The sequence below is a fragment of the Camelina sativa genome, chromosome 9, assembly GCF_030686135.1.
Source record: "Camelina sativa cultivar CO46 ecotype springtype chromosome 9, ASM3068613v1".
In the NCBI taxonomy this organism is placed as follows: domain Eukaryota; kingdom Viridiplantae; phylum Streptophyta; class Magnoliopsida; order Brassicales; family Brassicaceae; genus Camelina; species Camelina sativa.
Genome location: NC_141888.1, coordinates 33270298 through 33286864, shown reverse-complemented (window position 1 = coordinate 33286864; position 16567 = coordinate 33270298). Strand labels below are relative to the sequence as shown.

The 16567-nt window shown below is 31.1% G+C and overlaps 1 protein-coding gene and 1 pseudogene across 9 annotated transcripts; both read left to right on the top strand.

Moving 5' to 3' along the window:
- The first annotated feature begins 136 nt into the window (after positions 1–136).
- Positions 137–5414, top strand: LOC104715778 (MATH domain and coiled-coil domain-containing protein At3g58340-like). 9 transcript variants are annotated; one of them, XM_087466903.1, is made up of 8 exons: positions 2058–2262; positions 2423–2961; positions 3064–3227; positions 3501–3754; positions 3909–4030; positions 4126–4265; positions 4534–4733; positions 4904–5414. In XM_087466903.1, exons 4-8 carry the CDS (start codon positions 3617–3619, stop codon positions 5285–5287), a joined length of 984 nt encoding a protein of 327 aa, XP_087323029.1. In that variant the 5' UTR covers positions 2058–2262; positions 2423–2961; positions 3064–3227; positions 3501–3616; the 3' UTR covers positions 5288–5414. The 9 variants fall into 9 exon arrangements, 7 of the variants coding, with proteins under 7 accessions (XP_087323027.1, XP_087323025.1, XP_087323024.1 ...); XR_015566730.1 differs by lacking the exons at positions 3064–3227; positions 3501–3754; positions 3909–4030; ... (1 more) ...; positions 4534–4733; positions 4904–5414 and adding exons at positions 159–370; positions 520–671; positions 980–1426; positions 1539–1722 and having other exon boundaries at positions 1827–2465; XR_015566729.1 differs by lacking the exons at positions 3064–3227; positions 3501–3754; positions 3909–4030; ... (1 more) ...; positions 4534–4733; positions 4904–5414 and adding exons at positions 159–370; positions 520–671; positions 980–1722 and having other exon boundaries at positions 1824–2334; positions 2423–2465.
- LOC147939103 (MATH domain and coiled-coil domain-containing protein At3g58440 pseudogene) lies at positions 5391–6571 on the top strand (annotated as a pseudogene).
- The last annotated feature ends 9996 nt before the right edge of the window (positions 6572–16567 follow it).

Genomic DNA, 16567 nt, shown 5'->3' with positions numbered 1-16567 from the left:
TTAATTTCGATAAATCGGCTTAAATTTGTTTGAATTTGATTAATAATAATACATGCTTTGGTTTTGGTTTGGTTTATCTCGGTTTAAGCTAGCCGGTCATCATCATCATCTTCCACTCTTTCTTTCCTTTAAAACCCTATCAGACTCGATTTGTGATTCTTGTGTTTGATTTACGAACTTGAGCATCCGGATCAGTGTTTAGGGTATTATTATTTTGTGCTCATTTCGTTGCTCTAGCGATAACCTTATCAGCATTGTATGAAATGAGTGAGGTAATGGAGAAAAAATTCACTTGGGTTTCGAGAAAATTAACAACTGTGGTAGGTGATAAGTGTTACTCTCACCCCTTCAAGCTCGCCGGCTGCGATTGGTAAATAAAGTAACAATTTTTTCGTCCCTTTTGTGGATTTTGATTTTTTTTATTTTTTTTGGTCTTAATGTGAAGATTGTGGATTTTGATTTGTTTTTTCTTTTTTCATGGTTTTTTTTTTTTTTTTGGAATTTCTTGTATATATATAGGCGACTTCTTGCTTCTCTCAGGGGATATACCAACTTGTCCTTGTATCTGGAACTTGATGATCCTGCTTCTTTGCCATTAGGATGGAGAAGAGATGTGAAATTGCGCCTCACTCTTGTCAATAAGGGTCGGCGTAGATCCAATAAAACATTAGGTGAGATTGTTTTCGTTTACTCTCATTTGCTTTTTGTTTCCTGACGCTCGCTTACAAGAGAGTCTTTGGGATATGCGTGTTACATTTTGATTCTTATCTTCTCTTTTCTCAGAACTAGTAGGTTTTATCTAAGCTCTCTGAATCTCCTCTTGGTCTTTAATGCTTTATCATATTTATGTGTGTGTTTTTGAGTTTATTTTTTATGCAAAGTTTGATTTTTTTTTTCCAAGTCTCTATATTCAGTTGCAGTATGGTTAGATCATTTGATAAGACCAAGTTTTCTTCTTTTGCTTTTTTGGACATGACAGGAGGGCAATATAGTTTTGATGCAAAGTATAACAGTTGGGGTTTTGAAGAGTTCTTGCCCTTTGATACACTTATTGATCCATGGGAGAGATATATGGTGAGTGACAGACTCATTATCCTCGCCCAAGTACAAGTTCTTCCGGCTATTGTTGTACCTGTCAAGATTATTGAACCTCAGGGGCATTCTTCTTGCCAAGTGGCGGAAGCTACTGAGAATGCATCTAAAGAGAATTTTGATGATGATGACGCATCTGAAGAGGGTATGGAGGACGCTGATGATGATGCATCTGATGAGGGTTCAGATGACGATGATGCATCTGAAGAGAATTCAGAAGATGATGATGATGATGATGCGTCATCTCCTGTTTCAGATGATGGAGGTTTGGACATAAGTTCTTTGAGCCAATCAAATGCTTCGGATGACGTTTCTCGTTCAGTGGGAATTTATGGTATAAGCTCTAACAGTGTGGCAGCTGAGACTGAGTTTTCCAACTGTGATAATGATGATGCACCTAAAGAAGATGTCGATGATGATACTTCATCTTTTGTTTCATATGATAGTGCTAGAAACCGGAGTTCCCTAGACCAAGTTAAGTCCTTGGAGGATGCCTCTCAAACAGCAGAAAATGGTGGTAGGGGGCTTACCATGGCATCTGTTACTGGAACTTCTGATAATATGCTTACGGAGACTCAACCAGTAAAGAAAACAATGGACATCAATGGGTTTGAGGTTTTCTCTTCCCAGGTAAGAGCTGGATTCATTTTCTGTTATTAGATAGAAATACGTAAATTGAATAATAAATATGACAGTCTTGTTCCTAATATATTTCACTTTGTTCTTGCTAGCAGGTTGAATCGGTAAGCCATATCTTCAAAAGACACCCAGACATGGCTATAGGCTTCCGTCCAAAGAACCAACAGATCAGAAGAGCTTACATGGATGCACTCCTTAGCCTCATCAAGATGCTGTGCCAGTCACCAGAGAAGTTCTCAGAGGATGAACTGAGCAATGCTGATGATACACTTGTTGATTTGATTGATGCTGGCTTTAAGTTAAATTGGCTGAAGACAAAGCTGGATGAGGTCTCTCAGAAGAAAAAGATGGAGCAGGGTAGTGGGGCCCGGATACAAACAATGGAGGAACAGTTGCAGAAGCTGAAAGAGATGTTCTTGGATCTTGAATCTCAGCTGCAGAAGGAAAAATTGGAGGCTTTGGTTGCGAGAGCTCCTCTCTCGTTCAACGATGTTGTTTGCTGATTTGTTAGGATTATTGTGGCCTTGTTAGGTGACTCTTCATTTTCTTTTAATGCCTCAGAACAAGTCTCAAGTTCATATTCTTTGAGTCTTGTGTCGAATGGTACTAAGTAGTGAAATTAACCTGAAATGTTACTATTTCAAAACTTGTGAACAACTAAAGTGTACGTCTGAGGATTTAAGTTTTGCAGGATTTGGACCATAACTCCATTTTCTCTGCTTTTGGGGCTTCAAGGTTTGCTTTTACTCTGCTACAAATGAATACAGGGGAGGATTCACAGGCAGGAGTGGAGGAGATGGAGACTATAATAGTTACTCTAGCCTCAGATCATATTTCCTAAGCGATATTATAATAACTCTTCTTGGGAATCAATGATAGAGAAAAGTTATTCTTGGGAATCAACAACAAAAGAAGAAAAAAGCGGTTGTTTTCTTCCAATAAGGCCATTCCCACTCCCGTTTCTCCCTTCAAATTTCAAAATACTAAATTGAATGCTTTTTTTAATTATTATTCGACTTTGAAGGGTAGTAGTCCTTTTAACCATCCATCCTCTAAAAATCTTTAACCTCTTTAGACTCTGTTCGTTTTGTAAAGAGTGCTTTAAGTACAGTGAACTTTGATGGGGAAGAAGAAAGTTAATCAGAAGGTCGACTGGGCGATACAAAATGTCTCCTCTTTGCAATCTGAGGGAATCTTTACTGATCCATTTGTAATTGGTGGCTGCAAATGGTAAGAAGATAATGTATCTTTCACTGTTGATTTGGGGCATATAGGTTTATTTGATATTCTCCAGAGTTGTTCTGATTCTTAATTTGGTTTCCTTTCTGACAGGCAACTTCGAGCATCCCGTCTCAAGCAATATGACGTCGAATACTTGTCTCTTTATCTGGGGCATGTTGCTGATTGTGAATCATCGACGTTTGAGTGGAGAAGAAAAGCCTATTTCCGCTTTACAATAGTAAACCAACTTTCGAAAAAACTCTCAGTATGGGAAGGTGATTCTTTCTATGGCTGATCACTACTTAATTCATTTTCTGTTTAATAATTGCAAAATTTATTCTCTCCATATCATTATCCGTGAGTCTTGTTATTATTTGTTGCTCTAACACTTGTCTACATTGGATCTCTAGGTAGTTTAGGTTAGCTCTAATATTTTGTGCTAAGCTTTGAACATTGAAGTTCGATCTATTGGTGCATAGTACTTTTTGTGCTCAAATCTGGTGTGTACATTAAACAATGGGATCAAATCCATTTTTGTGATGTTACAGAAACAAAGCATTGGTTTGATGGGATTCCTCCTCGCTGCTATTGGGGTTTTGCATCCATGATACCCTTTACTTAACTTCTCGCAGAAGATGCCGGGTTTGTGGTAAATGGAGAACTCATGATTGTAGCTGAAATAAAGGTCTTATCTGTTATTGGCGGATTAGATGTATCAGTGGAATCCGAAAAGGCATCCAAACTGCTGACTAAGACAAAAGAAAGCTTGGATGTCAATGCGTTTCAAATTCTTCCTTCACAGGTAGGCTTGGGCCGGATCCGGATATCTGGCCTTTTTAGGATATCCGTATCCGGATCCGGCTATCCCGGATATTACCTTATTATATGAATTTTGGACCTAGCTGTATTTCTAAGTGTTGAACTTAGGTTTGCTAAAGAGCGTATTTGTTTGCTAGGAACCATACATGACATCAATGGAGAAGCAAGTTGGAAAGGAGTTCGTGTGGGTGCTTCAAAACTTCTCCTTTAATTCTGACAAGTGTTATTCTGATCCATTCGTGATCGGTGGCCTCGAATGGTATTCAATAAAAAAAACTTTTCTTGCAAATATTTTTACGCCCTTGTCGGTTCTGGTGATTCATATTAATTTCTTTCGTGGTTTTTCTCCGGTAGGCATCTTCTTGCTGAATGTGACCTTGTGTTTCTGTATCTGTCTTTGTGCGTTGCTGATTGTCAATCGTTGCCTTCTGAAGCTGTAAAAGTTCGCTTAAAGATAGTAAATCAACTATCTGAAAACCTATCCATATACAAAGGTGATATTTCAGTTTATAGTGTTCTCTCGTTGATTTAATTTTTTTTCTTCCTCCCAAGTCATTCTAAGTTATTATAACTACAACACATATACATTCACTTAAAATGAGCATATTTGTTATGTGACTTGTTTTGGCTTGGAGTCATATGATGTTTGCTCCAAGATGTTTGATTTTGATGGCAGAGTTTTCAAGTTTCTTGCTCAAAATTCATGGTTTTAGATTTGATATCTTCTCATTGTATGAAAATATTATCTCTGGCATGCCACAGAGTCAGATCATTGCTTTGATGAGCAGTCTCCTTCCTGTGGTTATGCAATTCCCTCAGAGGTCCTTGCCAAAGAAGGTGGTTTTTTGGTAAACGGAAAGCTAACGATTATTGCTGAGGTTCTCGGCACATCAGATGTTTTTGATGATTTCATTCCCCTGAGAAAGTTAGAGGTTAATGGGTTTCATGTTCATCCTTCACAGGTAAGAGAAGTTAAGATTATTTATTGATGTGATGGTGTGATTTTGGTTTCTTTCTTTTTGTATTCTTTATTTTTAATAAAATCTCAAAAACCTGAATACATGATGGTGTGATTTTGGTTTCCAATAAACTTGTATGGTATGGTTTTGATATTCTTTTCTTTCACTTGCAGGTACTTTCTGTGAGGCATATATTTGAAAGGCACCCTGACATTGCTGTGCAGTTCCGTGCAAAGAACCAACATCTGAGGACTACATTTATGAATTTCCTTGCCAGCTTAATCGAGACACTGTGCCAGCCACTTGAGGAGCTCTCCAATGAAGATCTGGTGGAAGCAGACATTGCACTAACATACTTGAAAGATGTGGGATTTAAGGTGGATTGGTTGGAGGGGAAGCTGAACAAAGTAAAAGAAAAGAAAGACAAAGAGCGGTCTTGCGAGGCCCGAGTGAAAGAATTGGAGGCACAGCTTCATGATTTGAAGCTCAAGTTCGAGATGGAGAAGGCAGAGTTGTCGGCCACCAGAACTCCTCTCTCCTTCGATGATGTTGTTTGATCATTCTTGTTTTAAGATAAAAGAGTTTTTCTTAATGAACTCTTATGTATTTCCGAAGTTGTCACTTTGTGCGGAGAAAAGTCTTTTGCGGCTGATTTTATCAATGTTTCAGCTACCAAATTTGTTAGATCTCGTTGCAGAATTCTCACATGGTATGAATCTTGATGACAAAGTAATCTTGAGACTGTGACTGAACCTATTAATTTTACGTAGACTCTCCTTTAACATAAATTGCCATTTCCATCATTTAATTCGTAGTCATGGCTAATTTATCCAAGGCTGTTCATATTCTCCATCCATAAGGCATTAATTGACTGGCTCCTGTAAAGAGATGAGAGTTCAGGAGTCGTTCAAAGGATTATTTTACTCTCACAGAATGCTAAACCTTCTTAACCTAACCTCCTTAACTATATAAGATCATATTCTGAACCTCCATATTCTGAACCCTCTTCAGACGCTTCTCATGTTACAAGGTGTAACACTGTGGCAGCTGAGACTGAGGTTTCCAACAGTGAAAATGATGATGCACCTAAAGATAATGTTGATGATGAGGCTTCATCTCATGTTTCGAATGATAGTGCTATAACCGGAAGCTCTCTAAACCAAGACAAGTCCTTGGAGGATGCCTCTCAGACAGTAGAAAATGGTGGTAGGGGGCTTAACACTGTGGCATCTGTTACTGGGACGTCTGAAAAAATGCTTATGGAGATTCAACGAGGAAAGGAAACAATGGATGTCAATGGGTTTGAGGTTTATTCTTCCCAGGTAAGAACAAGATTGATCTTCTTATTGTTATTAGAGAGATAGTTCTAAACTGGAAACTGAATGTGACAATCTTGTTCTCAATATAATTCACTTTGTTCTTCTTGCTGGCAGGTAGAATCCGTAAGCCATATCTTCAAAAGACACCCAGACATAGCTATAGGCTTCCGTCCAAAGAACAAACATATCAGAAGAGCTTACATGGATTCACTCCTTAGCCTCATTGAGATGATGTGCCAGTCGCCAGAGAAGCTCTCCGAGAATGATCTGAGCAATGCAGAGGATACACTAGTTGATCTGACTGATGCCGGCTTTAAGTTGGATTGGCTGAAGACAAAGCTGGATGAGATCTCTAAAAAGAAGAAGATGGAGCAGGGTAGTAAGGCCCGGCTACAAACTATGGAGGACCAGTTGCAGAAGCTGAAAGAGATGTTCTTGGATCTTGAATCTCAGCTGCACAAGGAAAAGGTGGAGGCTTTGACTGCGAGAGCTCCTCTCTCGTTCAACGATGTTGTTTGCTGATTTGCAGGGTATCTGGTGGCCTTAGTAATTGGCCAAACCCTGTCTTTTGATGTCTCGGAATAAGTCTCTTCTAATAAGTTCGTAGCCTTGATTTTTTTTCTTTGTTCTCTTTGTGAAACATTTGAAATCCAAAGTGAGATTTAAGTTTTGCAAGAACGTTGCAATGTTTTCACGCATGCAATCAAATCTCCACCCCTTTTTGAGAAACCAAAAACATATCTTATTATTTTTAGTACAGTGGGCACTTTGGTTTCCGGATCTTAGCTCCATTTCCTCTACATTCTAGAGATTTAAGGCTGATGAAAAAAAACGAGAAAGGAAATGGAGACTGGATATTGATTACGATGAACTAAACTGGGTTAAAAACAGAGCTCTCTGTTGGCGCACACACTTTAAAAAACAGAGTTCTCTGCTTTCTTGTATGAAACAAAATTACATATTTTTATAATATTAAGAAATAAATGTGTAAATTTTTGGTTCAATTACCCTAACGAAATTATTTTTGGTTAGCTCGTAGTTCGGTTTAGTTTAATTCAATTTACTTTTTGGTTCGACTATAGTTCGGTTGAGAGAAAGAAGAAAGAGAGAAAGAAAAAACTGAAACCGACTAATTTAGTCGGTTTGAATTATATAAAAAAAAAAAAAAAAAAAAAAGAGGGAAAATGTCCATTAAAATATGACAGTTTTGTTCGACTATAATTTACTTTTTGGTTCGACTATAGTTTTGGGTTATTTCAGAGGTTATATATATGAAAAGATGGAATGGTGAAAGCTTATAATTTTTTTCTAACCCTACTTTGGAACCACGTTAGTATTTTTGTTCACGAACTTAGAAAATTAGGGTTTTTACTTTTCTTGCTTTGGCGATAAACCTTTGATGATTATGTCAGGTTCGGTTTCGAAGATGCAAGAGAAGTTCACTTGGGTTTTTGAAAATTTCTCATCTTTGCAAGATGCAAAGCCAGAGTACCGCTACTCTCCCACCTTCACGGTCGGCGGCTGCAATTGGTAAAAGCGAGAAACGATATATTCGAACATGTTTATTTTTTTATTGTGGATTTTTATTTATTTATTCTAAGATATGTGTGTGGCTTTGCTTTGGAACAGGCGTCTTTGTGCTCATCCTGGAGGAGTTATGAAAGATGGTTCTTATGTTGACTGCTTGTCCGTGTATCTTTATCATGCGCCTGGATCTCCCTTACCAGGAAAGGGAAGAGAAGTGAAGTATCGCATCACTCTTGTCAATGTTAACCCTCAATATAACAAAGTAATAGGTAACTAAAACTGCAAATAGTGTTTCTGCTATGCGTGATGATTCCTTCTTATATCTTTTTGATTTCACTATTGACTCTGCTTGTGATCCTTATCAAAATACTTCTGTTTCTCGGAAATAATGACAGGAGAGGAATGCTTTATGGATAGCAAGAGTATCAGCAGATTTGTAGACTTCTTGCCCCTTGACAAACTTCGTAATAAATTGGAAGGATTTTTGGTGCATGACAGGCTCACTATCGTCGCTGAAGTAGACGTTCTACCAGGCAATGTTGTACCATTAGAACCTGTGAAGATGATTGCATCTCTGAATAGCAAAGAAGCTTCTGTCAAGGGGGACTGTCCTTCTCATCAAGTAGCGCAAGAAATAACATCTCAAGAGAAGTTAAATAATGATGCCGGTTCGGATGAATTGCGGATCTACAGCATGATTAGGTGGGGCATGTGCCCCATGCTAATTCTTATAGTTTCGTTTGTATTAGTGTACTGTTTGGATCTCTTAGCTCTATAGGCAATAGAGTGCTCCATGTTCGTTGGTCTTGGATTCGAACCATGACTTTGTGTATTATTTTGCTTTCTTTTTCCTATCCAACTCGCCTACTTTCCTTTTTTTTTGTATCAACTCTTCTACATGTTTTTATTAAATTTTACTATTGGATGCATTTTCTTTATGCCTTTATTGTTTTTCTATCTAAATATAGGTTTTATTTTTAGTGAAAATAGACCAGTTTGACACAAATTTAGGGGAAAATAACTAGAATAACTCTCAATCGAATTGGAAAACTAGATTAACCCAACATTTTTGTATAATGACCAAAAACCCTTGTTTTGATTTTTTTTATTAATCATAAAAAATTTTAAAAATAGAAAAAGGAAATAGGGCAAAATCAATCAAACATTTTGTTTCCACATCCACCTCTTCCTTCTCCGGCATGGGCAAACAAAATCAATCCAACATTTTTTTGTGAAGTCTGCATTTAACTCAGAATCAACTGTATTTAGGTCTAGCTCTGATATTTACTATCTTCGGGAAGTTGTTGGAGTAAAAAATTACATGGCCAAGTGATAAAATTATTTTGAACACTAATGTTGATTCGCAAAAGACTAATGGATCCAGGGTATTTTTTATTAACTGGGTTAATTGTTATAACTTTTTGAAAATCAGTAGTCATTGCTTTAGTAATATTGTGATACATAACTCTTTAGGCTGCAGGTGGAGATGAATTCAATGACAAATAGGTGAATTTAATGGTTTTTAATTTTTTAAATAAGCATTCCTTTTCTTTATAGATTTTGTTGTTGATGTCAAAAAATAATATTTTATTGTTATATATACACATAAGTTATAATACAAATTGATATTAGACAACAAACAATTACAAATACAAAATTAAAAAATAGATATGAAATATTGTTTCATAGAATAATCAATATATATAACAATCATCAAAATAAAATTAAAGTACAAATGTACCAGCTATCATTTAAATTTTAATTCAAGTAGTTTAGGCCTTTAGGGTATTGGAGTATAGGGTTTAGGATTCAATCTCTTCAAACTTATTTTCCGTCTTAGTCAATTAACAAAATAAATTACAATATAATTATTCTCTAATGTATAACATAATCCAAATTGTATAAAGTTTGTTTCATTTCTAACAGTTATGAATTTATGTCATTTAAACAATGTAATTGACAGAAATTTAAAAATATTCAAGAGTGATTGTAGAAAAAAACAGAATGCAACTTGAAAACAAATATGTCATTATATATTAACATACCTCTCATTACAAAATTCAGAAGAAAAAAATATGTCATGACATAAAACCGTCTCTTAAAACATAAAATAAATCTGTCACAATATAAAATAAATCTGTAAAGTCATTCTAGCAATTACTTTTCTCTGTAATAAATATGTTATCACACGAAAGATTTTTGGAAACAAAAAAAAAATCTTTCATAGCATAAAATAAATCTGCCATAACATGCTACACCAATATTATCATTGTAGGTCAAACTACCAATTTCTATTTTCCAATAAAAAATCTACTATCACTCGGCAGATTTTATGTAAAATTATAAAAATCTGTTGTAACTAAAAAAAAACTGTTATCACTAGACGTCAATCTAGTAATTATTTTTTAATCAACAAATCTGCCATGTTATGACAGATTTTCACCGTTTTAACAAAATCTGCAACCACTACAAAACAAAATCAGCCACAAATTATATAAAAAATTGTCATGTATTAGGAAAGTCTGTCGTTGTGTCGTCAATAATAAATCTGTTATAAAAAAAATCTGCTGAAAAAAAAACTGTCGCAACCATTTTGAATAAGTCTGCCAACTAAAATAAGTCTGCTGAAGAAAATCTGCCATTGACAATAAAATCTGTTACAAACATATAAATCTGTCATAACTTACGGCATATTTTTTTTTCTTTTTTTGTCCCTATTGCTGGAAAAAATCATTAAGGATATTTTGGTATTTTATTTTTTCCTAACAAAGCAATAAAGGGTATTTTAGGTATAAAAATAACTCATCTAACCTTTATATTTTAGGAGTTAGTTTAGTAATTAATCCCTTAATTTGGGTTAATCTAGTAACTTTCCCTTATTTTTATCTTTCTAATTCTAGTTTAACTTCTAACAAATTTGAAGTTATCTTTTTTTTTTTTACAGTAAAAGTATATGAACAAATTTGAAGTTGTCTTTTGTAAATTAAAGTATTTTGAACATTTTAGTTATACATTACTAATAAAATTAGAAAATTAGTATACACATTGTAATATTTTTGGTTCATTTTATATTTTAGAGTTTATTTTTGTGATATTTTTATATAATTAAATTTAAATAATATTATATTTTTTGCTTTCTTATAGTGAGTTGTAATTGTGCGTTTTAAAAAAAAAAATAGAAACCAATAGGAAAAATATTTTCAAAAAAGGGGTATCTTTGTATATATATTTATATAAACTTAAATTATAATTAGTTTTTAATTTAATATTATTAATTATATATAATTGGTGCCCCATATAAAAAAATTTCTAGATCTGTTCCTGCATATGATGATGTCGCATTCGAACTTCGAAGAGAGTTTAGATGATGATGATGGTTTCTAAATAAAAAGATGCATAAATTTGTAATTTTTCGAAAAAATATATACTATTTAATATAATAATGATTTTTTGTCAAATAATAAGGTTATCATAAAGATTAACAACAAACATTTTTTTAAAAAAAAATTATCATCAAAAAAAGAAAATAAAAAATAACGTGTATAAACGAATTTGGGTGTGTGCCATTATGAAGTACTAGGTGCTTCCCCATGCAACGCGTGGGTTGTGGTGTAGTTGGCACTTTCTTGTTTTTTTTTTTTCGTCTTTTTCGTTTTCTCTTTTGTATTATTTCGTTTTAATTAGGCATATATGGGCTTTGCCGTCACTTTTATTTATACACTATATGTTTATACCATTTCGTTCAGATGTGTATAATTGTGGCATTTACTTTTTATGAATTATGAAGATGTTGTTTCTTGCTTTTGAGGATCCAATCTTATCATTGAGTGATATTGTTTCCAATACATTTATTGTATTATAGATTTTCTAATTAACTGCTTATGTAAACCCTTCATACGTTGATGTTGTAATAATAAGTTATTTTTTTTGAAAATATCTTCTGTGTAAGTGATTATGTTTGTATGCCCATGTTTTGATCTAATATCAATAAGATCGTTTCTGTTTTTCTTTAGTTGGCTTTGAAACCAATATTGAGTTAAGCAAATAATGAGTCGAATTATGGTGTTAATAAGGAATATAAAATCTTATGTATATATATTGTATATATGTGACTATAAATTTAGCTAACTAAAAAATTATGTAATATTTAAATACAATCTTGAACATATATATATATATATATATATATTTTTTTTTTTGTGGGAGAAATGTATGAAATTATTGGATAGAAGTTATTTTTTAGTTAAATGACCTTTAATGTCTTTAAAGTGAGTTAAATATTAATAAATTTTTATATGTGTCTTGACTTTTTTAAAAAGGAATACCAAGTATTTCCTTCCAAATTTGAAGTGATATAGCATTTTAGTTTTCTTATATGATTTTATGAACTTCAATGTAAAAGTTTTTCAAAGTAATAAGTACACTCACTGATTGAATTATAAAATTTGGAGAAATGTTTATTTCGTTTAATCATATGCTCTTTTAAATAAATTAAATAAGTATGTTGTTATTCTTACAAATAGGACAACATATACTATAGTTTAACCATGAAGTTAAGCAATGGAAATGGAACTTGTGATTGCAAGACAAAATGCTTATATGTTACACATTGATCGTTTAAAAATGAATAGGAACATCTAATTCTCAAATAAAGTTGATTGTTTTGTTAAAACCAACATATGTGAATTTAAATTTAACTATGCAAATTTAAAAAATAAATATGAATAGATTAGAAAGGCAAGAAATATAAAAGAAATATTTTTTTATATAAATAAAATAAAAATTGAAAACAATGTTAAATATATATAATACTTTCTACATTAAAATATAGAATCAAACCTCTTACAAGTTACAACATATATGAGATATAACAACATTTGATATTGGTAGGAGAGGAGGAGAGAATGTTTACTATAAGATGGTAATCCAGATTTGATAATGCAGATGAATCTTTAAAAAATAGAACAATGTAATATCTATATATATATAATACTTTCTAAATTAAAATATAGAATCAAACTCTTACAACACATATGAGATATAACAACATTTGATATTGGTGGGAGAGGAAGAGAGAATGATTACTTATAAGATAATAATCCAAATTAGATAAAGGAGATAAATCTTTTAAAATAAGAACAATGTAAAATATATATCATGTAGTCTCTAAAATTAAAATTTAGCATTAACAATTTACAATGATATTTCTTTTTTTTTTACAACCCATACAGCAAAAATAAGAAATCAAAAATAACAAAAAAAAACGAAAAATGATTTGAGGAATTGTAGAAGAGAATGAGAGAATGTGAAAATGAGATAGTAAAAGAATGTCAGTATGAGAGAATGATAGATTGAGAGAATACTTATTTATATAATAAAAAATGATGGAAGTTACATTTAGAACTATGGAGTTACAATAGTAATTTATTGTGTTTGAATAGAATTGAGTGGTAGAATATGATTAATGCATAATTTAATTTATTTTCAGTTATAATTTTATTTTAATGTGTGAGTTAAATGTATTGTGTTTATTGGATCTTAAATATTATTTAAAGCAATTAGAAAGCAAATAAAAAAATAAAATAAAAATTAGAAAACATTAAATGAAAATCAACCAATAAGGAGAGACCAAAACCTTACTTTTATATATATGATATATTGCTTTAAACTTTGAAATGAAAAATATATTATAAACAATAATTTTACATGAGAAATATATTAATTTAGCCAACCAAAATATGAATATAAGTTTAGCCAACCAAAATAAATAAAAAATATTAAAATTTAACCAAAAATAATTTCTCTTGAAAAATAATAAGTTAGTAGGAGGAATGAATTAATGTACAATTATTGGATAGGAGTTACATTTGAGTTAAATGGAGTTACATGTCTTTAATTATAAATAAATATTTTAATTTTTTATAACCTAAAATAAAAGGAATACCAAGTGGCTGAATCAAAATTCACATGATTTGGTTGTTTGTTGATATAAACTCAACACTTACACATAATATTTCAAAATAAAAAATATTACTTTTTAAGTGACAAACTAAATTAGTTTTCTTATTAAATTATATGAATTCTTCAATCTCAATAATTTTTAAAATCCCAAGGATAATTTATATTTTTTTGGTTTTCACTTATCAATTTAATTTATAGTGCTAGATTTCATACTAATGGTTTCATCTTTAAAGAATTTAGTGAAATGATATTTTTAAAATTATATTTTATTTTTATATTTAAGTTCCAGTTGAATATGTTTTGTTTTTTGGATCATTTTTTATTTTGATTAAAGACACAAAAAACCAATTGTTTAATTCTGTTCTTTTTGTTTTCAAAAACCTCAAATCATAAAAAATATATATATTATATTGATCTCTACAGATTTAACAATTGGATCACAAAACAAAATAGTCTTTATAAATGGATAAATGGATAATTATATTGATCTTTATAAATTATTAAAAATGATACATGAATATATGAGATAACCAGAGACATAATAGATAATTACATATGGATCATTTCAACTTTATGATCTTATTGTATGGTGAATATTGTAAGGAAGTATGAAAATAATGACTTATAAGATGTTAATATAAAATAGAAAATGGAGATAAACATTTTAAAAGATTAAAATAAATATATAAGATATACATATCATACAAACTCTAAAACTAAGCTTTTACAATGATATTTGATTTGATTTTTTATAACCCATACAACAACAATAACAAAAAAATACAAAACAAAACAAAACAAAACAAAAAAAAAGAGATTTTAGAGTAGTGGAAGAAGATGAGAGAATAAAATAGTAATAGACTAAGAGAATAAGATAATGAGTATTTATAGGAAGAGAAATAATGAAAAATTATATTTAGAAAAAAGAGAGTTACAATTTTAATTTATTGTTTTGTTTTAATACAATTGATTAATACAACTTAGTGGAGAAATAAAGTTAATGCATAATTTATAGGGAGAAGCTATAAAGATTTCAGTTTTATATTATGTGAGTTAAATGTGAAAATTAATTGTTTTAAATTTGTGTTTTAATATAATTTTTTTTTTGTTAAAATTGCATTGCCAAGTGGACCAATAAGGAGAGACTGAAACTCTACTTTTATATATATGATTGAACAGAGAGTAGCACTTAAAGAGTCGGATGCTTAGACCATATCTAATGTATATATTATAATAAATGTGAGTGTTACTCTAATACTCCATCTGTCTCACAAAGATTGAAGTTTAGGATTTTACACACATATTAAGACAGAGAGAATATATGATTTATTTTTCTAATACTTTTTCACTTTCCCACCTTCCCACTTTTACACTCCATACACTCTACAACATCAGTAATCATTAAAACAAAAATTTATTAAAAATATTCAAAACATCAATCTTGTTGGGACAAAGAAAATTCTCTAAAACTTCAATCTTTGTGAGATAGAGGGAGTATATTACTATGTAATATATATTTTTTTTTAATTTTCTATACAGAAGAAAATATGATAATTTCTAATTTCTATTTTTTATGTTTCTCGGAACACCCCTTACATTAAATTTAAAGTTTGTCAAAATAAAAGGAAAAAGAAGATGAAAATAGAGGTAAATTGGTGTAAATTTGTCTTTAAAATTGGTGTAAATTGGTGTAATTTCTAATTTCTAATTGGTGTAAATTGGTGTAAAGTTTGTAAATTTGTCTTTAAAATAATGTATAGAGATAAATATAAAAAAGAGTTAGAGATGGTTTTACGAGTCTTGATGATAAATATAAAAATGAGCTTGGAATTTAAACATTACAACAAATCTTCTTTCTTGAATGTGTTTTTGTGATCTGTTTTCTTGAATGTGTTTTTGTGAAATGTTTAAAAGTTTTTATAATGTAATACATTTGTGTTTTTTTTAAACAAAATGTACTATAATTACAATTTATAGTTTCATTTTTATTATTTTGCATAAAATTCTTTTAAACATTTCTAACATTATACTACCACAGAACTCCCTTGCTGGCTCGGTAAATCAAATCGAGTATTAGGTACCTGAGTAGGTGGTAGATGGAGAGTCGTAAGTGGTAACAGATGTTTATGATGGATTTTAGATAGACACATCACATGTCATAGACAACTATTTATTCACATTGGAGGGCAAAAAAACCACAATCCAAAAAAACCACAATCCAAAAAAACCAAACCGAATAAACGGTTTGGTTTAGTATAAAAATCCATTTAATTCTCATATTTATTAAGCAGATGGTTTAGGTCTGGTTTGGTTAAAAACCGTAAAACCGAATGATTTTTTTTATTTTTATGAATATTTAAAATATCTATATATAATTATTATATATGTGCAACTTTATATTGTATTTAATAATATCTTTATGAATTTTTATTGGATTTACAATTACTTAAATTATTTTCTTTAGATTTTACTTGGAAGCTTTGAGTTTCCTAAGCAAGATTTAGATTCTATTATTTTAAATTACTAGGTTTTGAATCCATGTTACGCATGGATTTATTTGATATATTTTGTTGAAAAATATATATGAATGATGACAGTTATGAAATATTATCATATAGAAAATATTAAATTACTATTAAAGCAATTTTATATTTTATATAAAATATATAAAAAATCATTTGTGTTAAAAATCAAATGTTATCAGTGTGGAGGTGGATCGAACATTTGAGCTGGTGATCTTGCATATCCTAAACCGTTTCTTTGACTACCAGATTTTAACAAAATATTTGTTGAATCATGAATTAATCTCGTTTTCTCATATTTAATTGACCGTCACAATCTATGTCTTTGTGTTTTTTTCCACTAGTTTCTTACTCTTCATATTCTTTGTTGTCATTTTCATTGTCAAATTTTCATGATAATTATCATCATTACTTTTATCATCCAGCTCTTTATTATACTCTTCTTCTTCCACTTTCTCGCCAGAATCTTCACATTTTTCCAATGAATAATCATATAAACCTTTTATTT

Bases quoted from the DNA above. Each gene is read 5' to 3' on its own strand.
- LOC104715778 (XM_087466898.1), top strand. From the start codon at position 264: ATGAGTGAGGTAATGGAGAAAAAATTCACTTGGGTTTCGAGAAAATTA. The intron at 371-519 runs GTAAATAAAGTA...GTATATATATAG, and splicing joins AAGCTCGCCGGCTGCGATTG to GCGACTTCTTGCTTCTCTCA. The intron at 1,723-1,823 runs GTAAGAGCTGGA...TGTTCTTGCTAG, and splicing joins TTGAGGTTTTCTCTTCCCAG to CAGGTTGAATCGGTAAGCCA.